Consider the following 22613-nt stretch of genomic DNA (forward strand, 5'->3'; position numbering starts at 1 on the left):
GAAGTCATTTTAAAAAATGTAACAATCTAGAAAATGCCAAAAGTTATTTTTAAAGTATGATTAATAATAATGATTAACAATCAGGCTATCATAAACCATACCAAATACTGTTACCAATAGGGGAGCAACAGGAGAGGAGACAGAGTTCTCATTACAGAATAACTTCAAAATCAGCTATTTTGTTTGTTCATTCTGTTTTATTAATATTAACTTGGTATAAGAATTCTAAGTCCCCATTTGGTATGTAAGTTCTAGACATAGTTAATTACTACGACTATCACAAATTTTATGAAGATAGATAAATAGCTTTGTTGTGGGAATTCCTTCAGCAGATATAGCCTTTTAGATACTGGCCCATTTTGGACATGGTCTGAGGTATTATAAGAGCAATGAAAAGTGTGCACAGGCCTTTTTTTTTTCCTGCTAGATTTGGTTCCCAGTTTCCAGTGCACCCAGAGGACCACAGATCTCTGCCCTTACTATGAGTTTTATCCCCCAATAAATAAACCTTTGTTATACTCCATTCTGGGCTATTGTAGAACTCTTTAATACATTTACATAGCTACACACTTTGTATGAAAAATTGGCAAAAGTTAAATAAGCAATGAGTGTTCTTACTTCCCTTATGTGAAAAAGCATTTATTTTAACCTTAGAGAAAAAATGAATCTGACAGAGATAGTGGACAAAGTTCATGGGATATACCTTGAACTCTCTTGCCTTCAAACTGTTTGAACAGTAAGTAAAAGTGAGCCTTGCTACTTCTTCACTAAGGCAGAGAATCTTCTACACTGCTCTCCTTATTGTAAGTATTTTGGAGGTCACGTGTACCTAATGCTGTAAGATGGGAGAGTTATACAACACCCAGATTTTATGTGATTTGCTATGTGCTTTTTCTTTTATCATAACCCTTGAGTTTTTAGAATTAAATAAAGAACACAGGTGCATATTGCAGATACTTTTTACAGACGTTAGTTTAAAATTCTAAAGCCTTCTCTTAGGAAAAGATTGGCTATGGAATACATTAATTCTAAAATCTCCAAATCATCTTGAAATTTTCAATTCTTAGTGGTTTGGAGTTTATTAACTCTAAAAAGTCAATTACAAAAACAGGCACAGAGCTAATAGAATGTTTTAGTAAGTAAAGATACCTGCCATGCAAATTTAACTACCTGAGTATTTATTATCCCCACAACCCATGTAAGGACAAGAGAGGAGAGAACAAACTCTCTCTCTCTCTCTCTCTCTCTCTCTCTCTCTCTTTCTCCTCCCTCCCTCTCTCTCTCTTTCACACACACAATAAAATATAAAAATAACATTGGAGACAAAAGACAGTCACTGTTTGGCCTATTAGCTCAGGCTTATTATTAACTAGCTCTTAGAACTTAAATTAATGCATAAGTCTTATCTATGTTTAGCCTTGTGCCTTGGTACCTTTTCTCAGTGAGGCATTTTCATCGTGTTCCCTCTACATTTGGCTGGTGACTGTGTCTTTGTCTTTCCTCTTTCCATAATTCTCCTAGTCTGGTTGACCCACCTATACTTCCAGCCTGGCTACTGGCCATTCAGCATTTTATTAAACCAATATAAGCCTGCATATATTTTTTTAACACACTGTATACCATTTAGAGGTTTTTTTTTTATCTGAATCTGTCTTTACTGTCTATCTCTATCCTTTGCAGACTGTATGAGTCTTTAATCTGGTAAGCAATATGGCTAGGATTTAAGCTGCAACTGTGGTTACTGGCTACAACAATTCCTTAGTTTTTTGAGAGTTTAGCTTCATGGCTGAGGTATTGCTGGGAGCCATGTGTATCGGCATGACTCCATGGAGTTTCTAGGTCCATACCACCATCAAGAAGCCTGATACTGAATGCCCATAAACACCATTTAAGATGTTGGGGGCAGAGCCTCTTAAAAGAGATAAAAGGCTTTTGCCATTAGTGCTGAGTCAAGAAGCTTCTGTTAAAGGAGTGGCACCTCTGCTTGCCACTAGCAAACAGAGCCTACTGGAGAAAATATGGCTACCAAGAAGTTGAATTTGACTCTGTTCTTGTCTATCTAGAATCCTTTTTATTTTAAAGCTTTCTCAGGCTTTATGCAAGAATTCTTGCCAAATTTTGGGGGCCATTTGTAATGTGAATAATAAAAACCCAGAGATAGATATTGGGGTTCAACCTGAAGATCAGAAAAGCAAAGCAGTCAAGCCAGTAGAGAGGCCTTACCTCTAAGAAATCCTCAGACCAAAAAAGAGTGAGTGCCTGTCTCATTCCACTTTATATTCCTCTCTATTGCTGGAATTAAAGATGTTCACCACTACTGCTTGGTTTCTATAGTGAATTAGTGTGGTTGCTGGGATTAAAGGTGTGTGCCACCACTGCTTGGTCTGTATGGCTAACCAATGTGACTCTTTTACTCTCTGATCTTCAGGCAAGCTTTACTTATTAAAATAAAAATGAAATGTCACTACATTTCCCCCTTTTGTCTAAAACAGAAAAAAAGAAGGCTTTAACTAATATCAAAAAACTATAAGTACAATAACTATATGCAATATATTTATGCAATAAATATATCAACAATGTCTGGTCCATTTGCATTTAACAAATTCAGAGAAAATATTCCATATCCATCCTATCTTGGTGAGTCCAAAGTCCTGTATTGAGAGTGAGACAGATCTGCTCCTGGCAGCACCAATCTACTTCAAGAAAAAGGTGGGCATCAAAGAGGTTCCTTATGGAGTTGCTTAGCCATTTGGGCAAGAAACTGCTCTTGCCTGTACTGTTTGATGAGAAATGACAGAAACAACTGGTTGACTGAACAATCACCCAAAGTTCCTCTGCAATGTTGAGGCAGCCATCTTTGGCTACCGGTCTAGAATACCTGTCAAAGTTTTCTATGAAACAGGGTTTTTGCAGGACTGTCCCATCTTGTCTGGGCAAGGTCTGGCAATCACTCTCTTTTGTGTCCTGCTTATTCTATTAGGACAGCATACTGTCAGCAGTTGAGGCAAGAGCACTTTCTTGCCTAGTGGCTTACTTTTGCTACAAAGATAGCAAACTCCACTTGAAGTTTCTTCAATGTCCATTATTTTCTCTGAAGTAGACTGGTGCTGCAAGAAACAGAAATGTCTCATTGACATAAAAAAAAGAAAGAAAGAGAAAAGGACCTGTGTTATTAAAACATCTTAAATGCCATATTCTGTAGATATCTGAAGTGTCTGAAGATGACCTCATTTAAAATATATCTCTGTTTGACCTTGAAACCATACCTAATATGCTTACAAGTTTGATTATAATAGGCGATTAAACTACTAACCTGCATTTTCTTATTATTTTAAACAGTTGGTAATAATAATTTTTCAAGAACTATAAACTTGCATCACACTGTTAAATGAATTATATAGGTACAATCCCTGGAAAAAGAATAGAAATGTATGTACAACATGTTATAACAAAATTAACCTCAAATTTACATCAATATACAAAAGTTCAATCCAATGTTGAGCATTTAAAACTAGTAGTTGCTTTCTAAAAGTAGATTCAGTAATCTACCTTTTTATCTTATCATTTCTATATCATCCCTTTTTTCCTTTTCAAAGTAAATTCTACGCTTTTATCCTATCATATCTGTATTCTCCTTTTTCTTTTCGAAATGTATAACATTACCTCTAAGTAAGGAATAGCACTAATATCAATGGGAAATTTTTCATGGTTTTTATTGATCTTATTATATACTTAGAAGTTAGCTAAATGGAGTGATTAATTGATCCAATATCGAGAGTCCAAGTACTGTCTAACTAGTTATTACTTAGGGATGGGGCTTTATGCATGCCCACTTCAACTCTTCCTGTTGGAAAAGGGAGAGGATATTCTCAAGGGTATGGCCCCTGGTAAGTTGACCACACTCCAGTGGATGACCTTACACATAAGAGTGCATGTATAGCACAAAACAGATTCCATTTTTAAAAAAGAAACAAAAAGTTAGGTGAATGGGTGGGGTCATCTTAGAAGACTTTGGAAAGGTGTGTAAATATATATGAAATTCTCAAAGAACTGATAAAATGATTTTTTGTTTGTTTTTTGAACCAGAGTGTCTCTGTGTAGTACTGACTGTACTGGAACTTGCTATGTAGACCAAGCTAACCTCAAACTCAAGAGATCTGCCTGCCTCTGCTTACTGATTGCTGGGATTAAAGGAATGTGCTACCATACCTGGTATAATAAAAATAATTTTTTCAAAACATAGTTTAAAATTATTAAAGAACTTAGAAAAAAGTTAAAAAATTAAAGTTGATATACTTTTTGTATATTATTAGATACTGCTTCTTCCAGGAGTAGATGGGAATGGATGCAGAGGCCTACAGCCAGATACTATGTGGAGAGGGAATCTAAATTGGAGGTTTCTAACAGGTTCCCCCCCCTCAGAGATAAGGAAACCCCTTGGCAAATTAGGAGGAAAGATTATAGGAGTCAGAGCAAGTGAGGAAACCAGGAGAACATGGCCAACTCAATTAACTAAGCAGTGCTCACGGCTCACAGAGACTGTTGGCGAATCTACATGGGTCTGCACCAAGTCCTCTGCATATGTGCTTATAACTGTTGGCTTGGTGTTTCTGTGGGACTTCTAACAGTGGGGGGCGGGTGTTTCTCTGACTCTTGCCTACTCTCAGAACTCATTTCCTCCCGTTGGGTTGCCTTGTTCAGTCTCATGATGAAAGCTTTTGCCTTGTTTTACTGTAACTTGTTTGCTTGTTGTCTCTTGGAGGACTGCTCTCTTCTGAAGGAAACAGGAAGGGAGCGGATCTGGGGAACAGGGGAGACAGGGAGAGTTAGGAGGAGTGAAGGGAGGGGAAACTGTCGTCTGTGATCAGGGCTACTGAATGAGAGAAGAATCTATTTTCAATTAAAAAGAGAGAGAGAAGAAGAAGAAACAACACAAAGTGTGTTCCTAGACAAAGACTGTTCAATGGAGATCTCACTGGCAGCTAGGAGGATCCCAGAGACTCCAGATGAACAGATAGATAATGTGATTCGAGTGTACAGAAAATTATGGAAAATGGCTGTGGGAACGTTAAAACCATGTTCAGACAGGACTATTCCCTAGCCTCTAATCTACTGTTTTTCCTTTTCATTTTTACTGAAACAGATAATGATGTGATTATTAGAAGATTCTAAAATGTCTCCTACTTATGTTATCACCAAGGTCATTTATTTGTGAAACATCATATTTGCGCAACTCTGTAACATCACAAAATTAAAATGTCTACTTCCCATTGTAATCTACTTGACAAAAAAAAATAAGACAGTGATATACTCAGAACCAAAAATCATTACTAGATATTGAAGCTTTGCTACAGCTAAAAGCTTCAGGTCTAGAGTTAAAAAGAAAAGGAGGCAGCTGTGATGTGTTGATGTTTAGTGACTACTGATGTCCTACCTTTCAGCTCCTGTGAATATTTACTGATTTGGAAATAGGGTTTTAGCAGATGATCAAATCAAAATAAGGACACAGAGACAACAGTCCACCCCCAGTAGTAGCTCATAGTTTTGGTTGTGAGCCTAGCCTTTAACAACTGAGCCATCTCTCCAGCCCCAGTAATGTTCTTTCTAAAAATAAATTTAGATGAAGAGAAGCAAACGTACAGAACAAAGATGTGAAAACTTTAAGAAAAAAGCAAGGGGCATCTCAGGCCACCTGTTACTAAAGACAAAGGTGAAACATGTTTTCTTTCATACCTTGTAGAAGCAAGAAACCAAGTTAATGGCTTGATTTTAGACTTAAACTCCAGATTCCTAAGACTATACATCCCTTTAGTTTAAGTTACATCACTTGAGGCACTTTTGATCTGACAAGCCTGGGACACTCAAACAAAGATTTGCTCTTAAATTTTTGCTTTGTTTTTCTACAACTAGGTTTTATCCCACCCAGAAATCTGGTGACTTAGAAGGAATGCCTTCATAGGAACAATTACTATCTTTCCTACCTAGCTTTTAATAAAAGCTAGGAATAATGTTTCGTCATTTCATGTCCTTCAGTACCTCTGAGAGAAAAGAAAGATTGTGCTCAAGTCATGACAGTGAACAAGGTAAAATGATGTTTTTGCAACATATGAGTCAGGGTTTGGAGGGCCAGAACTATTTTTGGAGTGAATAGATGCATCACCCACAGGCAGGAAGGCAGGAAGGCATAGGCTCAGTAAGTCTGTGTAGAATTGCTCTTACTACAAAAANAAAAAAAAAAAAAAAAAAAAAAAAAAAAAAAAAAAAAAAAAAAACTGTAAGAATTCCTGAGGGCAAGAATGATGGAAAATTGGTTACCATGGCATCATTACCAAGCTCTATTTGCTAAGCAAGAGAGATCCAGGCAAGCCTTAAAGTCACTACCTGTGTTCCATTGTGTGCCTTTCTTTGGAAAGAAGGCCATGGATGCCTGTTACAGAGTAAATGACTACAAAGTAGACTTTTCTTCAATTTGTTTTTCTGCCTCAGTAGCCATTCCCTGTGGGAATCTTCTTATCAATGCTCTGTGTAACCTCAGTGAAGCGATGTGAAGAATATAGCCTCCTTCCATGACTGTAGGCACAGAAACAAGAGCAAGACACTATGCAAATTGTCAATCATGGGACTTCAGAGTCAAACTAAGCCAAGAACTGATTAAGCTATCCTAGGAATTTGAGAAAACAGGTAAACTTAGTCATCTGAAGGCAGTCTGTTAACTATATACATCAACCAAAGCCTCGTGTCTTTGCTGTCCCTACCCATGACTGACCACACACCATTCCATAGCTTTCTGATCAATCAATGTAACTTTTCCAACCTTCTCGGAATTCTTCCTTGTTAACGTCTAGCCTTCAAGTATACCAGAAAAGCTCAAGTGTGAAAGTTCCTGTCCCCAAAGCAGCAGTGTTCATGGTGGAGTCTTTGGTATGTGGCTGGTGAAAGAGGGTTCTGGATTCATCACTGAATTAACCAATAGGTGGATGCATAGTGTAATGGATTGGGAGCAGCATATGAAATGAGCTCTCCCTTTTGATTCCTAACCTCAGTGAGGAGAAGTGAACAATGTAGCATCCTTCCATGACTGTAGGCCCAGAAACAAGGGTGAGTGACCACAGACTAAAAGGTCTGAAATCATGAGCCCAAGCAAATCTTTCCTTGCCCTGGTCAATTTTCTTGGGAATTTTTTCACAATAATAGCAAGAATACAAGAAACTTGACACTGGGATTGTGGTTGGTGCTGTGATTATAAATTATACAGGTTAGAACACTGTGAAATAATTTGGAGAAGCAGGCTAGAGACGGTGTACAACATGGTAAGTGGAGCTTAATGGACGATTATGGGAGAATCATAGAAGATTAAAATGTTCAAAACCTCTCCACAGTGGAGAGGTTGCACATGAAAGTGAAGACTGCTTTGGGAACAGGACTAAAGGTCATTTGTGCTATATTCTGGCAAAGAACCTGTCTAATTTTCCCCATATTTTGCAGCTGTATGTGAGGGGAGGCTTAGCAATGAAACCCCAGTTAGTCCTTTGAAAGAAATTCCAAGGCAACTCTGCATCCAGGATGGGGGCTTCAGAATTGCTGTTTGATCTCAGCAAGATTTACAGTAAGACTCAGGAAGAAAAAAAATCAAATTGAGAAATTTGCTGTCTGACCAGCAAAGAAAAGCCTATAGAGTTGGGCTGCTGCTCATGGGGACATTCAAGAGGGTAGCATCATGAAAAATAATCCAAGCACTTTGTACCCGGGTAGTTAGAAAGATAACTTTAGGTGATATCATGAATCTGGAATACCCATCTGTTACGGGCTCAGAGGTGGGTAAATGTAAACCTTTCATTTGAGAAGAATATCCCCGGGTGTTCTGATCCCACAGCTAAGAAATTATTTCCTCCATATTTTTCTTGTTTAATCACACAATAACCGAGGAATCCACTGTAGTCATGATGCAAAGGGACCAGGGTGGCTACTGATCTTGCCATTAGCGGAACTTGATTTCATCCATGTGGTATTGTGTTTTGTTTTGTTTTGGTTTGGTTTGGTTTTTTGCTGCTGTTGTTGTTTGGTTGCTTGTTTTGTTTTGTTTTGTTTTGTTTCTGTGTGGAGTGCCAGGGTCCCATTGATATGTCAAAGAAAAATTTAGCTTATAGCACAGCTGAGGCTTTGTAAGCAGAATGTCCTGAAGCTGTGAAAGCAAAGTCAAAGCAACCCTGGTGACAGCAGGACAGCAGAGATGCCAGTGACATGGCACAGCTTCCAAAGGAAGCTGCAGATAGCAAAGCAAAGCCTGTTCACGAAGATAACCGTAAGGTCTGAATTCAATACAGCTGTGGGCGTGGCCTTCAGGGCTCATATCATAACATCATGTGCCTCAGATGGCAGACAGATAACTATAGCACTCAGTGCTTGTCCTGCAAGCTTTTGGTCTTCTTTACATGGATTCTCTCTCCCTGTTTTACAATTTTTTTCTCATTTAGCATAGGAGTGTTTGCCCATGCATACTTGAGTATTGGTTGTACGTAACTTGTTCTTCTTGGATCTCAAAGTTTCTATCTAAGATTTTGTCTTGAATCTCTGAAAATGCTTTGGAACTTTGACTTTTGCTCCATGATGGAACTGGTAAGAACAAACACTCATAAAAGCTGGACTAGTGTGTTCTGATGCCTTCTGCATCCGGAGATTGACATGAGCCTTTGAGGCCCAGGAAAGCGATTATAGTCCAGATGCTAAAAGTTCTACAAAAGCTCATTCATTGAGCACTTCATCCCTAAAAAGAAGGTAATCTGAAGTGGGCTTTTGGGGGATTAATGGACCACGAAATGATTCACCCAAGGCCTTGAATTCAGTTTCATGGGTTTGGGGAGGAGGTGCTGTATCATAAAAATAAGCTTTCTTTTTCTTCCCTGATGATGCTTCATCTATTGCCTTATTGTTCTGCCTTAACACCATGCCTCCCTCCCTAAGTGCCCATGAATGGCAACCTCAAAACCATGAGTCAAAACAAACCCTTTCCTTTTAGTTGATTGTCTCATGTATTTTTGTCAGAATGACTAAAACTGGCTAAGACATTCCTGATTCATTATTGCGACTCTCAGATAAAGAACACACACACACACGTATGTATGTATATATGTATGTACATATGTATTATACCAATATATTTATGATCAGAAGTATACCATTCTGTTCCCATACCTCAATGGTTGTGTCTATCTTACAATGCATTTATTTAATGCATTATTTAATGTATATAAATAGACTTCTCATATTATTATTTAAAGCTTATATATTTTAGTAGTTCACTGAAGATACAAAAAAGACATGAAACTTCAATCAAATGTCCATGTGAAGTATATCTCTGTACTTGCTGGTACAGAGTTCATGGTATTTTTTATTATCACCATTGCTATATCAGAAGCTAACTCTTGCAGCACAAACCCCAAATATAAATTAACCTTGAGAAAATTACTCCATTAGTGTAGCAGTATAGATTCTGAAGTAAAGGAAATTTAAAGAAAGACAAAAATAAACTCATGACAAAGAGGAGAGCTAGCAGAGGGCACAAAACATGTAGAAATAATCAATATGTGCTGAGAACACTGCATCCACCCGAAAGGGAAGTCTGGATAAGGCCAAGTTAGCCCACCCAAAATAGACATCCTCCTCTTCCCATTTCCCTTTTCACCACAAGCTCTCATGAGTGATGAGCAAACTGCATGCAAAATGGGAGATCAAAATACAAGGCTCTCTGTGTATGTATTTCTTACTTTTATATATTTGTGATTTTTATTCATGCAAATACATTTGGATAGTCACTTGATTGCTTTCTTATTAAATGAAGAGCTTGCAGTCAGGCATGGTGGCACATGCAAGCAATCCCATCACTTGGAAGGTCAAGAAGGCTACTGTAGGCGAAGTGTAATTCAGAACAACAGAGCAGGGTGCTGGCATTTGTTGTCGGTGTTTTAAGCACCCTCTCAAAAATATCTGCTTTCTGCAAAGGACACCTTATTATAACAATATTTCTAGAACCATACAATCGATTATATGTAAGATATTTAAAAATCTAATTATAGCTCAAATTTCCAGTCTTCTGGAGTTGGGAAGTTTGGAATCTAGCTTGGTTGCCAAGTATGCACAAAGCCCTGGATTTAATTCTCAGTGCCACAATGAAACCTGATGACAAACAAGACACCAAAAGAAAATCTTTGGGAGAAGTCACAGCTTAGGGTGTCTGTTTCTTCACCAATAAACCAGAGATGATTTAAACCGGACAACAACCAGGAAGGTTATGGTCATCATAGGGCCAAATATTCTTTCTGTGATGTCCTCGTAGAATGAACTTGTCTGTTTTCTGTGTGGTCCCTTGCTCTTTTCCCAAACACCAGCTATCTAAATTTTGTTTTGTTTTGTTTTGGTTTCTAGATAGGGTTTCTCTGGGTAGTCCCAGTTATCCTGGAACTCACTATGTAGACCAGCCTGGCCTTGAACTCAGAGATATGCTTGCCTCTGACTTTGCTAAGATTAAAAGCATATGCCACGCCCACCCTGCTGCTATCTGAAAATATTTGAAAGTCTTGATAAACAAGATAGATCACGTGCAGGCATACAGTCACATGTAGCTTAGTTATAGGGATTTGATTGGTGAAGTTTTATAACTGTAACTTGTTTATCTTCAACACAAAATGAACACATTACATTCTGGTCTTTAAGTTAGTTATAATTTTAAAAGTATCTGGCTCTCTTCCTTGTTAATTAATAAAAACTTGGAATTCTAGCAAACTCCCATTTAATTATATCTTTGAAAAGTTTCTTTGGTGCCCTTGGTAGCCTAAATGGTATTTGTTAAACAGTTATTGCTCCCCTGCCAGTTTCTGGGACTACAAAAGAGCAAAAGAACGCACTGTTAATTATGAACATATTTAAGCTTTTGAAAACAATTTAATTGACAATTAAAATGTACTAAAGCCTTGTTGTTCGTTATATATTTCTAAGAGAAAACTCGATACGCTGCCTGGAATCTGGGAATGGGAAGAGGAATCAGAAAAATAAGGTACAAAGAATTCCTGCCACCACCTCAGAAGAGGAGCAGTCGAGAACAAAACGATCCTCGGGACAAGATAATATCCAGCAGTCATTTCTGATATCAAGGTTAGAGAATGACATGTAAACCCACAGTAATCCTCAAACAGTTTGTCAATGTGAGACAAGCCAATCAAGTTCAAAGTCCAGAAATTGCAAAAGGAAGGGTAGCTGCAAGGGAGGGTGCAGGCTGGGGCACTCTTTTGTAAAAGGAAGGGCACCAAAGGGTTGACTTAGCTTTCCTAGCAATGTTTAGGACTGTGCTCATCCAATTCCTTTGACACTTAGCGTCACCCAGGTTCTTGCGTCAAGTCCTGTGGGGGACAATGATTCTCAAAACAAGGCAAAAAGGTGGGATCCTGTCCCACCTTTATACCCTCAACTAGACCCAGCCTGCGGGCTACTCTCTGAGCAGTGGGGGACTTACTAGAAACTTATGAGGCAGCGAGCAGCTTAGTGGAAAATCCTACTAGCCGGGGCACGTAGGAAAGGGAGAAGCCAGGAGGTATGGATTACTTACAGTTTGTCTCCGAGGCTGGCAGCACCAAGGCGAGACATGCCAGCAGCACCCCGGAGCGCGCGCTCAGGACCCTCATTGCTGAGCGGGCGGCCCGGGCTCACGGAAGGCACAGCGGGGACCGAGCCGGAGCTCGGCCAAGGGAAGCTGTGTGTCTGGGCTCAGCTCTACCAGCTCTGCTGTGGCCCAGCCCGAGCGCAGGCGGAGCAGCCCGGGGCGAAGGGGACCGCCCGCTCCCAGCCCCCAGCCCGGGAGGGGAAGCGGTGACTGGGACATTTCCTGGAAGCTTTGCGCTGCTGGGGGTGGGGGTGCGGGGTGAAGGGGGGTTGGGAGGGGGAGAGTGAGGTCGGAGGCCAAGGAAAGCTTATCAGAGGTCCTTTGTCACTGTCTCCAGTTCTGCATTTACTTCTTTTCTTTAGAAAGTGAAGTTTTCCAATGGTGAAGAAAAGACCCTCTCTCCTTCCCTAGCTCCCCCCTCTCCTTTTCCCTCTCCCTCTCCCTTTCCTTTTTCCACTCACTCTTTCCCTCCCCCTTTCTCTCTTTCCTCTTCTCTCCTTCTTTCCATGTCTGGAGACTGTGTCAGTCAGGAGGATGGCAGGATGTCAACCTGAACTCCTCCGAAGTCAATTTGGACTTTAGGAAGAAGACTGACCGGAACAGTAGTAAAGGGAAGAAAAGAAAATGGAATGTTTTGATCACCTATGGTGTAATTCCTCCAAACAGCTTTTTTTTTTTTTTTCGGTATTAATGTATTACCATCAGTTTTGGTCCTGCATATGCCTGTGAACCAGGCATTAGGTTGCTACTGGAAACTCAGAACTTGGGTTCGAAGCACAGTACTTGGTCTTACCACTGTTGCATAAAGTTAAGAGAAGATCCTGTCCTTTTGAGTCCTAGTCACATCATCTGTAATACAGAGATAAGAGGTTTCCATGGTGTCGAGCTGAGACTTTCAATAGATGCAATACGAAGCGATAAGAGCATGTCAGTAGTAGTTCTCAATGCATATATATTATTGTTCATTTTCTGCCCAAATGAATCATCAATTGTTTTTTTTCCTAGGCGTGTGAATGAAACTTACTAAGCAAAATCATATTTTAAAAATTATTTCCAGATCCTTTTTCTTTTTTTTTTTTCCTTTTTCTTTCTTTTGGGAACTCTTACACTATACCAATCTTTGTATGGCTGGTGTTGGTGAAAGAAACATTAGGACTGAGGACTAACAGGTGGTGATATGGAAATGTGTTTCCCCCTCCCTTTTCCTTAGAGAAAAAGTAACCAAGTAACCAGTAACCACAAGGTAAGCAACCCTTTTGCTTCTTCCTTCCTTCCAGTCCTAACATTACCATGGTACATTGTGCCATTGCAAGCCACAGGCTATGTTATAGAACGGCTCTAAAACTGTGAGCCAAAATATTCATTTTCTCCGTTACATTGATCCTCTGGTAGATTTTGTTGTTATTTTTATTTTTATCTTGTTTTGTTTTGTTTTCATTAGGACAGAAGCTGACGGACACAATTTCCTTTCCACATGAGGGAACTCACATTTTATTTGAGACAGTCACTAAAGAGCCTGCTACTTCTGCTGGAATTTGATTTGCTGTGGTTTAAAATGTCCCCTATGCCACCAGCAATTGTTGAAAACATCTGCAAACTTGGGTTGTGGCCATAGGTGAGCTTCATCACGTATAGCTTCAGGACTCTCAGTTCCACACCTCCTGCTCATTTCTGGGAAGGTGAAACCCAGTCCCCCAGACACCCAGTATCCCACATCTTTCTCTGGCTTCTGTCATGACTCCTTTGTCTTCGTAAGGTCCAGTGGAACTGCAGGCCAACACTGCCATGGCTGTGAAGATATTGGGACTCAGCTGTCCATATTTTCAAATAAAACTGTTTAACTGAAATATATGTCATATTATAATTTCTTCAGTTTACTAGAATAAGAATTATCTAGTATGTCTGTGACCCCCTTCCTTTAAAAGAAAACCTTTTTTCCTTTGTGAATCCTCGACTTCACCAGGTCTATGTGTTTACCATTTTATTCTCATCTCCAGGTGGTCCAAGAACAAATATAAATCTAATCTCTCATAATTGTTTGGGTTATATTAAAGGAAGCTTTAAGTATATTTAATATTTAGAATGTAAATGCACATAGGCCACGGTCTTCAATGAAAAACTCCATTTGAAAATCTCTTCATTATTGGAGGACAATTTTTTTGGGACATTGTCAACTTTGAGATTTCAGAATTTCCCTCAGAGGGAGAAGTTCATAAATAAAAAATCAGCAGCATTTCATAAAGTATTATTTCCAGTTTAAACAGAGAAAAAGAGAGAGGGGGGGACTGAGAAGGGAACATTAAATAAATAAAGGCATTTCAAGGATATGGAAAAATAGAAAAAAACACTTCATTTTCTTTGCCTGAAAGGGATGAACATTTTAGCTTCAGAACTGCATTGCCATATCAGTGCACATGAGGAACAACTGCCTCTTTGTTGTAATGTTAAACTTGAATACTATCTGAAATGCTGAATAAGAAAATTGAAGAATATATCTCTGGATAAAATATGTGGGTTTTAAACTTATAAGCTCCCTCTAGTTTTAATTCAATATTGATATCTGGTTTCAGCTCTAAGTATCAACACTTTGGCTAGTATTATACAGTTGAATATGATTTAGGTATGGTGTGGGAAGTACTTCTGTCTATGTGTTGCTTTTATTAGTTAACGAATAAAGAACTGCTTTGAGCCTATGACAGGAAAGAATAGAATTCAGTGGAGAAAGCTAGGCTGTCTTCTGGAAGAAAGAAGTCAGAGCGATACCATGTAGCCCCGCCAGAGACAGACACCGGACCTTTAACTGGTAAGCCACAATCTCGTGGCTAAACACAGATTAATAGAAATGGGTTAAATTACACAAGAGTTAGCCAATAAGAAGCTAGAGCTAATGGGCCAAGCAGTGATTTAATTAATACAGTTTCCGTATGGTTATTTTGTTTCTGGGCAGCCAGGAGCCAGAAGTGGCCTCCTTCAACATAGATATGCTTCCTTATATACAAACAAGACTTGTCCAAAGTTGAACTCCTTATATAACCCTGTTTCCATATTAAATTATACAGTTTCTATATTTCATATTATTTTACTAATAAAGCAACTAATATTTTCATTAATCATGCTTTCTATATACTGTTCTTTCTGAACAATAACATGTATCAGGGCAGAATGTTTTTGATGTTTGATTTACAGCTTTGTTTCCAGTGTCTGGAACACTGAGTAGTCCATAGATATTCAACTGAACAGTTTGAGCCTGGGGATTGATATATGGTGGTATGATGGGTGAACATGTGACTCTTTCTTTGTGATTGTAGTTTTGTTTGCTTACTTTTTAGCAGTACTAAACATTGAACTCTGACCCACACATACTAGGGAACTTCTTTACCACTAGGCTGTAGGGTCACCACCAGACATTTTTCCTTCCTTCTTTCCTTTTTTTTTTAATTGGTAGAATCTCACTATGCACTCCTGGATGACCTGGAATTCTCTATGTAGACTGAACTGACCTCAGATTCATAGAGATCTACTTGCCTCTGTTTCCTGGGTGCTAAGATTAAGGGAATGTAACACCACACCCAGTTTAAGGGTATTATTTAGAACGATAGCAGGAAGGACTGTTTTGCTCATTCATTGTGGTAAAAGAGCCACAAAAATGTGGTGATTTATTTCTTGGTCACGGGAAATTGAAATATGCATGCCTTTCCAGGCAGAGGCTCACCATATGTTGGCATGACATGCTAACATAGACTCTTAAAACTATTCACATAGAAAGGGGGAACAGGGATCATTGCCCTGGCTGTCAAGTACAGTCATTAAATATTGACATTCTCCTCACCATTCAACTGGGCACAAGAAGATACTTAGTGTGCTTGATTCTATAAGGTAAGAATAGCTTTCTTGTGTGCTTGTAAAGAGAAGGGAACAAGAAATGATTAGTATTTCCCCTGTCCATCAAACCACTTAAGGCAGTGAAAAACTTAGGGTCAAATTCCATAGATGATGACTGACTACTTCCTGGCAGTAGAAATTACTACCAGAATTTAGTTTTAAAACAGGTGGTACCAAATATGCTTCTCGAAACTCCAAAGACGCATGCACATAACAAGCTTCTTCAGGCACAGAAGGGATACTTACACATATTCTTTTTTTTTTTTAAAAGGAAAGCAGAAGATTAGGACAAGCTCCTAGAAAACATATGAAGACAAAGGAAGAATTACCAGGCAGAGAAGAGAAACAGGATAATATAAAACTGTGAAAGCTCAAGAGGAGACCAGAACGAGTTTTAGAAGTCTTAACTGTAGTAAGTGAGTTGAGAGATGCAAAAGAGCTGCTTCTTCCCCCACAGTGTCTGGATCTCTTCCTCAGCATGAGGGCTCTCCTATGGCCCCTTGTGAAGCCCAAGATTGTAAATAGAGGATCAAAAACAACATCCAGTACTATTCAGATGGATAGGTCAAAATTAAACTCAACCGTTGGGAACCCCGAAGTCTCCACACCAGGGTATGAAGAAGATTCAAGGGCCACATCAGTTATAGGAACAAGAAAAACTATAAGCATTTAGAGTCCAGCATCCTCTTGAACTTCCGGGTTGGTCAACAAGGTCAAGGAACAGGAAGTGCTGATGTGAAACAAATCTTACTGTGTTGAGATCTATCACAACATTTCTTTGAAGAGTTATAAAATTGTCATTGAAAGAACAGCACAGGTGAACTTTGTTAGAGTCATCAATCCCAAAGCCAGCCTTGGCAGAAAAAAAAAAGGCCCAGCTCATGTGCTTTATGTTTCATTCTGTTTAAATGAAACATCTAAGAGGGGAGGATGACAGAGGCAAGTGGGAGGGAGTAAGACAGAAGGGGATAGGTAGGGAAGAGAGAAGAATTTGGACGATATAATTTTGTTTAGCATGGTTTGACGTCATAGAATGATTGAAAGAATGAACTTCGACAACAGTGCTCTGTAAAGTTGTTGAACCACAAGTTACAGAGGGTGGATTGTGAAAATTAGTAAAAAACAAACAAATAAAAAAAACTTGTTAACCCCAGTGATTGTTAATGAAGACCCTTTCCTTATGCTTCCCTGAACTTCCACCCCACTCCATGGATATTCAGATAGGTAGCTATGGTGTAATACAAATGCTCGTGAGACACGTGACAGTAAGTCTAAAACCTGCTATTATCTATCAGAGGCTGCATTGAACTCTATCTCACCATCTCAGGAACCTTGTGAACTGGTGTGTTTTCAATCCCATCTTACAGAAGGTCTACAGAGGTTCAGAGTCGGCAAGCTCATGAATGAGAAAAGAACTGCTTAAAAAACCCAGTCTAACTTGGTTGTACACTGCCAGTTTCCCTTACACTGTGAATTCCCAGTGCTCTCTTCTATGATTTGAAATGTCTTTATTATCTATCTTTCATCTATCCTTTAGTCAGAAGTTGAATAAACATGGCTCTACATGTTATTGCTTGCTTTTCAAAAATGTATATTAATTTTTCCTCAATAAGTATTAGAAACACATACATTAAATACCTCTTTTTAAAAAAAGCATTGCAAAAGAGCCAGCACATTCACAATCTCAAAATTCAAATATCAAATGACCGTGATTCTAGATAGCTAAAAAGTTCCTCAAAAAAATACATTAAATTATTACCTCTCCTTATTTTTGAGTGGAAAGTGCACAACGTTTTCATTTAGTTCCTTCTATGTTTGCACATTCTACAACAAGGACATGTTGCTCTTGTAATTGCAACCCCTTCTTACAAGAAATATAATTATTGTTCACTTTTTTTTTACATAACAGCGATAAACATCAGATTAAAATAGCATTTCCATTTGAACTGTTGAAACAGCTCAGCAAACGAGTTTTCCCCGTGTGTCTTTAATTTATAATTGCCTCGGTGTATTGCTCCTGAATTCTTCAGCCTGAGTAGACCTGAGCCCCAGAGGATCACCATCCCCACTGCAGAACAAAACAGAACAAAACAAAACAAAAGCACGCAGACGAGCAGAGCTTTTTGGATCTCATTTGAGTTACTGGAGATGAAGGGGGATGCAAAAAGTTTGACAGGCAATGCATTTCCATTGGGTATATAGTCAGGACCTGGGTGAGATCTCTCCGGGAACCCTGGATTTATCTACGGACGCTCCGGTTGCCTAGTTACCAGATCCTGCTTCCGCGAGCTCCTCCTTATTCGTCTAGACCACGCCCACTTCCTCTTTCCGCCCTTTGACAGGGGGCGGGGAGCAAGGAAGTCTTCAGCCGCTCAGAAGCCCCGAACGGAGGTTGTCGGCCTCTGATTGGAGAAGCGCGGTGTGGGCGGTTCCGAAGGCGGGTCTTCCGAGATGCTGGAACGTCAGCACGTCGACGCGGGGGTTTTCTTTGGAGTCCCGCCACCGCCGCGCCGGTGCCGCTGAACCTGCCTTCAGGCTGTCCCGGGGCGGCGGGCCGACGTGGTTAGGGCCGAACTCTGGGATCGGTCCGGGTCACCGCCCTCCCGGTCTGTCCTCCCGGCCAATCTACCCTAGGGGAGCCTGGCGGCGTGGGGCCCCTGAGCCGGGCCGGGGAGCTCGGGGCCCTTTCCCGCCTGTGGCTCGGATGGGAGGTGGCGGGAGGAGAGACCTGGGATGTTCAGTCTGATGGCCAACTGCTGCGACTTGTTCAAGCGGTGGCGAGAGCCCGTCAGGTAGGCTGGGGCGCGGGCCCGCCGCCCAGAGGGATGGGGACGACCGCGCCCCTGGGCCGGGCCGGCGTCGCCTCTTCCCTAGGCGTGGGAGGAGTCGGCCCGGTCTAGGGGATGCTACCCTTCCGGATGGACCATTCCTGGACTGGTAGCCTAGACTGTAGCCCCTTGTCTGCTTGACAAAGTTTTGACCCATGGCGTAGACTTATATTTTAAACTGTTTCTTAGAAAGATGAGTGCATGAGCGTGTCTGTGGAAAGAGAAGGAAGAACTATCCATTGTGATTTTCTTGAAAACGTTTTGTAATGGGAAAGTTCTTAAAGAGAGGTTTGAACTACAGTTTTCCTAATAAACACATCCCTGTTGCCGCTCTTTCTGTCTCATCTCTCCTGTACGCATCTGAAAGCACAACCGCACACTATTTTGTTTGGCTATTTGGCTCTACTCCTTACTAATTATATGATTCAACCACATTTGGCCCATCTTCCTTATTTATTAAATGAGGATAAGATCTGTGCCTAAGAAGTGTTGGATCCAATTAGAGTGTGAGAAGAGTAGTGTTTTCTCAGCAGTAATTTAGCTGCTGTTTTCATGCACACTCTAGTATAACCTTCTAATTGAAAAGTCTCTTGCTTCATGATTCACTTTGCATAAGTACAAGTGTTACTCTTCCGTGCATGGTCCTTGGTTGTTCATTCAGTAAATACTGTCAAGAAAGTGACATGTACCCGGCACTGTGTGAGGGTGAAGTCAGTGAGGCTAATGCTTCTGAAACCTAGAAGCCCAGACTACACAGTGTGTTTTACATTGTAACTATTGGCTTTTCGTAGCTCTGCTTTGGAATTAGACCACAGGCAAAATTGAGCTAAGTGCTTTTTTTAAAAATCCAAAACTCCACAAATCTATATTTATTGTAAAGATGAGCATTCTATTAAAGTATGCACCTAAAAAGCAACACATCACAGTCACACATTTATAGGAAAACACATGTCTGTATATGGGAAAGAAATTTGCTTTAAACAGAACTTTTGGCATTCTTTCCCACTCGTTGACTTTGGGTTTGAATGTTTCAAGTGTAAGTGATAGGATCCCCTCTAAGAACCGAAGGTGTGTTTATAGGATAGGCTTCAATCTTACTCTGGTGGTTTTACAGCTTCTACTGAGACTTGAAAGTCAAAATATACGCCCATTCATACATGCCTCTGCTTTTAGAGAATGAACTTTTTAGGAGAGTATTAGAGCATGAATCAGAGCTTTGCTTTTATGACTTACACTAATCCATGAAAAATTGCTTTTTAATATACTTATGCTTCCTGTTTATTTTTTAAGTTTTAGATATGCTGCTTGATGTTGAGATTCTTTAATATTTTCTGAAAATATCTTTGCAAATGTAATGATTATTAATATTCAGAATATGCTCAGAGGTTCTGTTGGCTTTTCTAATAGACTCTACTCTTCACAAGGAAGTTTTTTTCATGAAACTCATTTGTTCATTTGTCTAATGGTAACCACAACCCATTGAGTGTATTAGATTTGTTTGCTATGTACCAGGCGAAAGGCTGAGACTCAGCATTAAGGCACCAGTCTGGCTTAGTAATGAGGGCCGGGAACCCAGCCAGTTTTTAAACCATACTTCATACAAGTCAGAACATGAACCTAGGATTTCAAGCCATGTAAATCAATCTCAAATTAACTATAGTGCTAGATGCACTGACAAGTGACTTGCCCCAATAGAAGCCATATAGTACATTTAATTTTTATTTTGAGATACAGTACAATGATGAAAACAAAAAAAAAAACAGTATAATAGTGTTAACTAAAATGTGAGCCTACTTGTAATAATTTTTAGTTTGGTGTGTGTGGGTAAGATCTAGTCTAGGAGCCCACATTTTATTTGCTCTGATTTTTCCACCTTTCTCAGTCCATAAGGGTTGCCATTTTTAAGGTCTCTTTGAATAGTACTGCTTAGGGACTCTAAGGTGGAAGCTGTGGCTGTTTGCAGAGAACTCAATTTGCTTCTTAATTCCTTGTAATTTGAGTGATGTAGTGCTTTTGGAGGAAGAATGCAGAGACAGTATATCGTTCATCACAGCCACGTACTCTACAGTACCCATTTCACAGTAATCATCAAGGGGTTTGTCGTGCTAGTGGGTTTTATTGCTGGAAAGGTTCATCTTGACCACATGGTTAACGCATTGTCTTCCAGGCTTCTCAGTTGGGTGCTTGACTTTAATAGATTGGAATGGGAATCCTAGAAGTCTTAGCGTTTTCTCCTGTCGAATTGTTGGCTATTTCTATCTCACAACACTCTAAGAGCGCAAGTATTAGAAGCATGGCTGTGAGGTTGCTTTTCTCATTCCTGCCGCCAAAATCTGACCAAAGCAAATCCTGACAAGAAGGATTTATCTGGGCCTCAGTTTTAAGAAAACGTTGTCCATTGCAGCGAGGTGGACAGTCAGAGTTGTGGGTGGGAACCTGCAGCCAGGACTTAGTAACAGGAGAATGCGTAGTTCAGCTGCTTTTCTCCTTTACCTTTTTATTTAGTCTGCATGGCTCCATTCATTTTCAGGATGGAGCTTCCCTCCTCTGTTAAATCCCGTCAGGGACACTCTCAGTGGTGTGTCTCCTAGGTGATTCCAAATCCAGTCCAGCTGACAATGAAGAATTGTCATCACAATGGCATCAACTTTCACTCAGCAAACTACCTCCCCCCAACCCTGATAGACATTGTGTAGGAATTTATCCTCCTCTGTCAACAGCCTTTGTTTATCAGGACCTAGCTTGACCTTTTCTTCTTATTTTCTTGAAAGAGAAATTTGTTTTTCCAAGATTAGTTCTTTGACCTGTGCTCTGTCTTCCATTTCCTTGATTTAGTTGTTGACATCCAGACAATTCTTAATTGCTTAGATCAGTATACTTTATATATACCTCACAGGGGGCTTGTGAGCTATAAGAATATATGAGAACCGAAGTCACTTTTCTCCTTAGTCTTCCGAGTTTCTCTTACATCCTTCTTAGAATGCGTTTTCAGGCTTTTCTTGCCTAACCAACCCAAACTCAGCCATCGGCTTCCCATAGATGCGCTAGCACATCACTGTAAGTGTAGTAACGTGAAACAATATGACGTTATTATCATTACATTCTGAGATCGGAAGTTAAAATAGTCTGCTGGTCTAGAAGCTCTAGGGGAAGAATCCACTCTCGTTTGCCCTTTCCAGCCTCTAGAGACCACCTGGGTTCCTTGGTTCATGGTGCTGTTCTTCCTCCTTCAAGGCTCGTAGCATAGCCAGTCACAACAGTATGCTAAAACTTTCTTGTACAGATCCTTGTCCATTACATTGCATCTACTTGTACAGTCCAAGATGAGCTCCTCCTCATTAATCACACCCCAGATTCCCTGCATGTCAAGTAGCATGTGCACCGATTGTGGACATCCTTGGAAGGCATTTTTTTGGTCTGCCACCCTCTACAACCCTCTGTCCTTGCAGCTACTAGTATCTTTCCTTTTCTTTTCATCCTGGGCTTCTCAGTTCACAGTGGGCTATGGTGCTGTCCCTACTTCCTCCTCTCTCATGCATTCTGTAACTCCCTGTTTAACTATTGTCCTATCCCTTTAAGAGTTATACTAGTTGCTTCATGGTAATTGCAATTAATTCCTTTTGACTCTTGCCTTAAATGGGTTCATATCATCTTTAGATGTTTAAGACCATTTCTTAAAATTCTCAGTGTTTTTTTTTCCCTTTTCTATTGCCTGCTTCCTTTATCTTACATCACCAGTTTGCTTTTCTCTACCTGTCTTCCTAGCTTTCCCCAAGATTCTCTTTTCTGTGCTATGTCCTCACGATGGAACAAGTCAGATGTTGTGTTAGCATTTCTGTTACATGTGGAACATATTCCTGGTATAGAGAGGCCGATCCTTTACAGAATTCTCAGTCTCAGCACATTCGCAACTGAGCTTGAACTAGTCTCATTTCCATGCCACAAGTTTCTGTTGTTTCATTTGTATTTCATATTAGCAGATTCGTTTTGTCTTTCTCTTATCAAAATCAGAAAAGTCATCCTTTATACTGAGTTATGTTTTGTTGTCCTATGTCGCTATGTCCTGGTGGGCTCCGTGTTTGATAGAATAGTTCTCACATATTTTTAAGGGGCACTTTCAGAGATCCCTAGTGATGCCTAAAGCTGAATAATACCAAATGTGATACACACACACACACACACACACACACACACACACACACACACACTGAGCTTTAACTTGTAGATTTGGCACAGTAAGACCTTAACAA

General features: G+C 39.9%; 2 protein-coding genes and 1 long non-coding RNA gene across 5 annotated transcripts in view; 2 read left to right on the plus strand and 1 right to left on the minus strand.

Moving 5' to 3' along the window:
* Pros1 (protein S) overlaps positions 1–11764 on the minus strand; it is a 70473-nt gene extending 58709 nt beyond the window's left edge. Inside the window, exon 1 of the mRNA XM_050149017.1 lies at positions 11600–11764. Within this exon, the coding sequence (XP_050004974.1) occupies positions 11600–11675 (76 nt within the window). The 5' untranslated portion in view covers positions 11676–11764. The remainder of the gene's footprint in view (positions 1–11599) is intronic.
* Positions 11765–12398: 634 nt separating this feature from the next.
* On the plus strand, positions 12399–16628 carry LOC126505777 (uncharacterized). The gene is made up of 3 exons (XR_007592978.1): positions 12399–12896; positions 13095–13268; positions 15807–16628. It is a non-coding gene; the product is annotated as an uncharacterized lncRNA (long non-coding RNA).
* Positions 16629–17982: 1354 nt separating this feature from the next.
* Positions 17983–22613, plus strand: part of Arl13b (ADP ribosylation factor like GTPase 13B) — a 58916-nt gene continuing 54285 nt past the window's right edge. For all 3 annotated transcript variants that reach the window (XM_050149018.1, XM_050149020.1, XM_050149021.1), the window contains exon 1: positions 17983–18327. In XM_050149018.1, the coding sequence (XP_050004975.1) occupies positions 18269–18327 (59 nt within the window). In that variant the 5' untranslated portion in view covers positions 17983–18268. The remainder of the gene's footprint in view (positions 18328–22613) is intronic.

This window comes from Alexandromys fortis, unplaced genomic scaffold (assembly GCF_014885135.2).
Source record: "Alexandromys fortis isolate MF-2015 unplaced genomic scaffold, M_Fortis_MF-2015_v1.1 scaffold_4, whole genome shotgun sequence".
NCBI classification, from domain to species: Eukaryota; Metazoa; Chordata; class Mammalia; order Rodentia; family Cricetidae; genus Alexandromys; species Alexandromys fortis.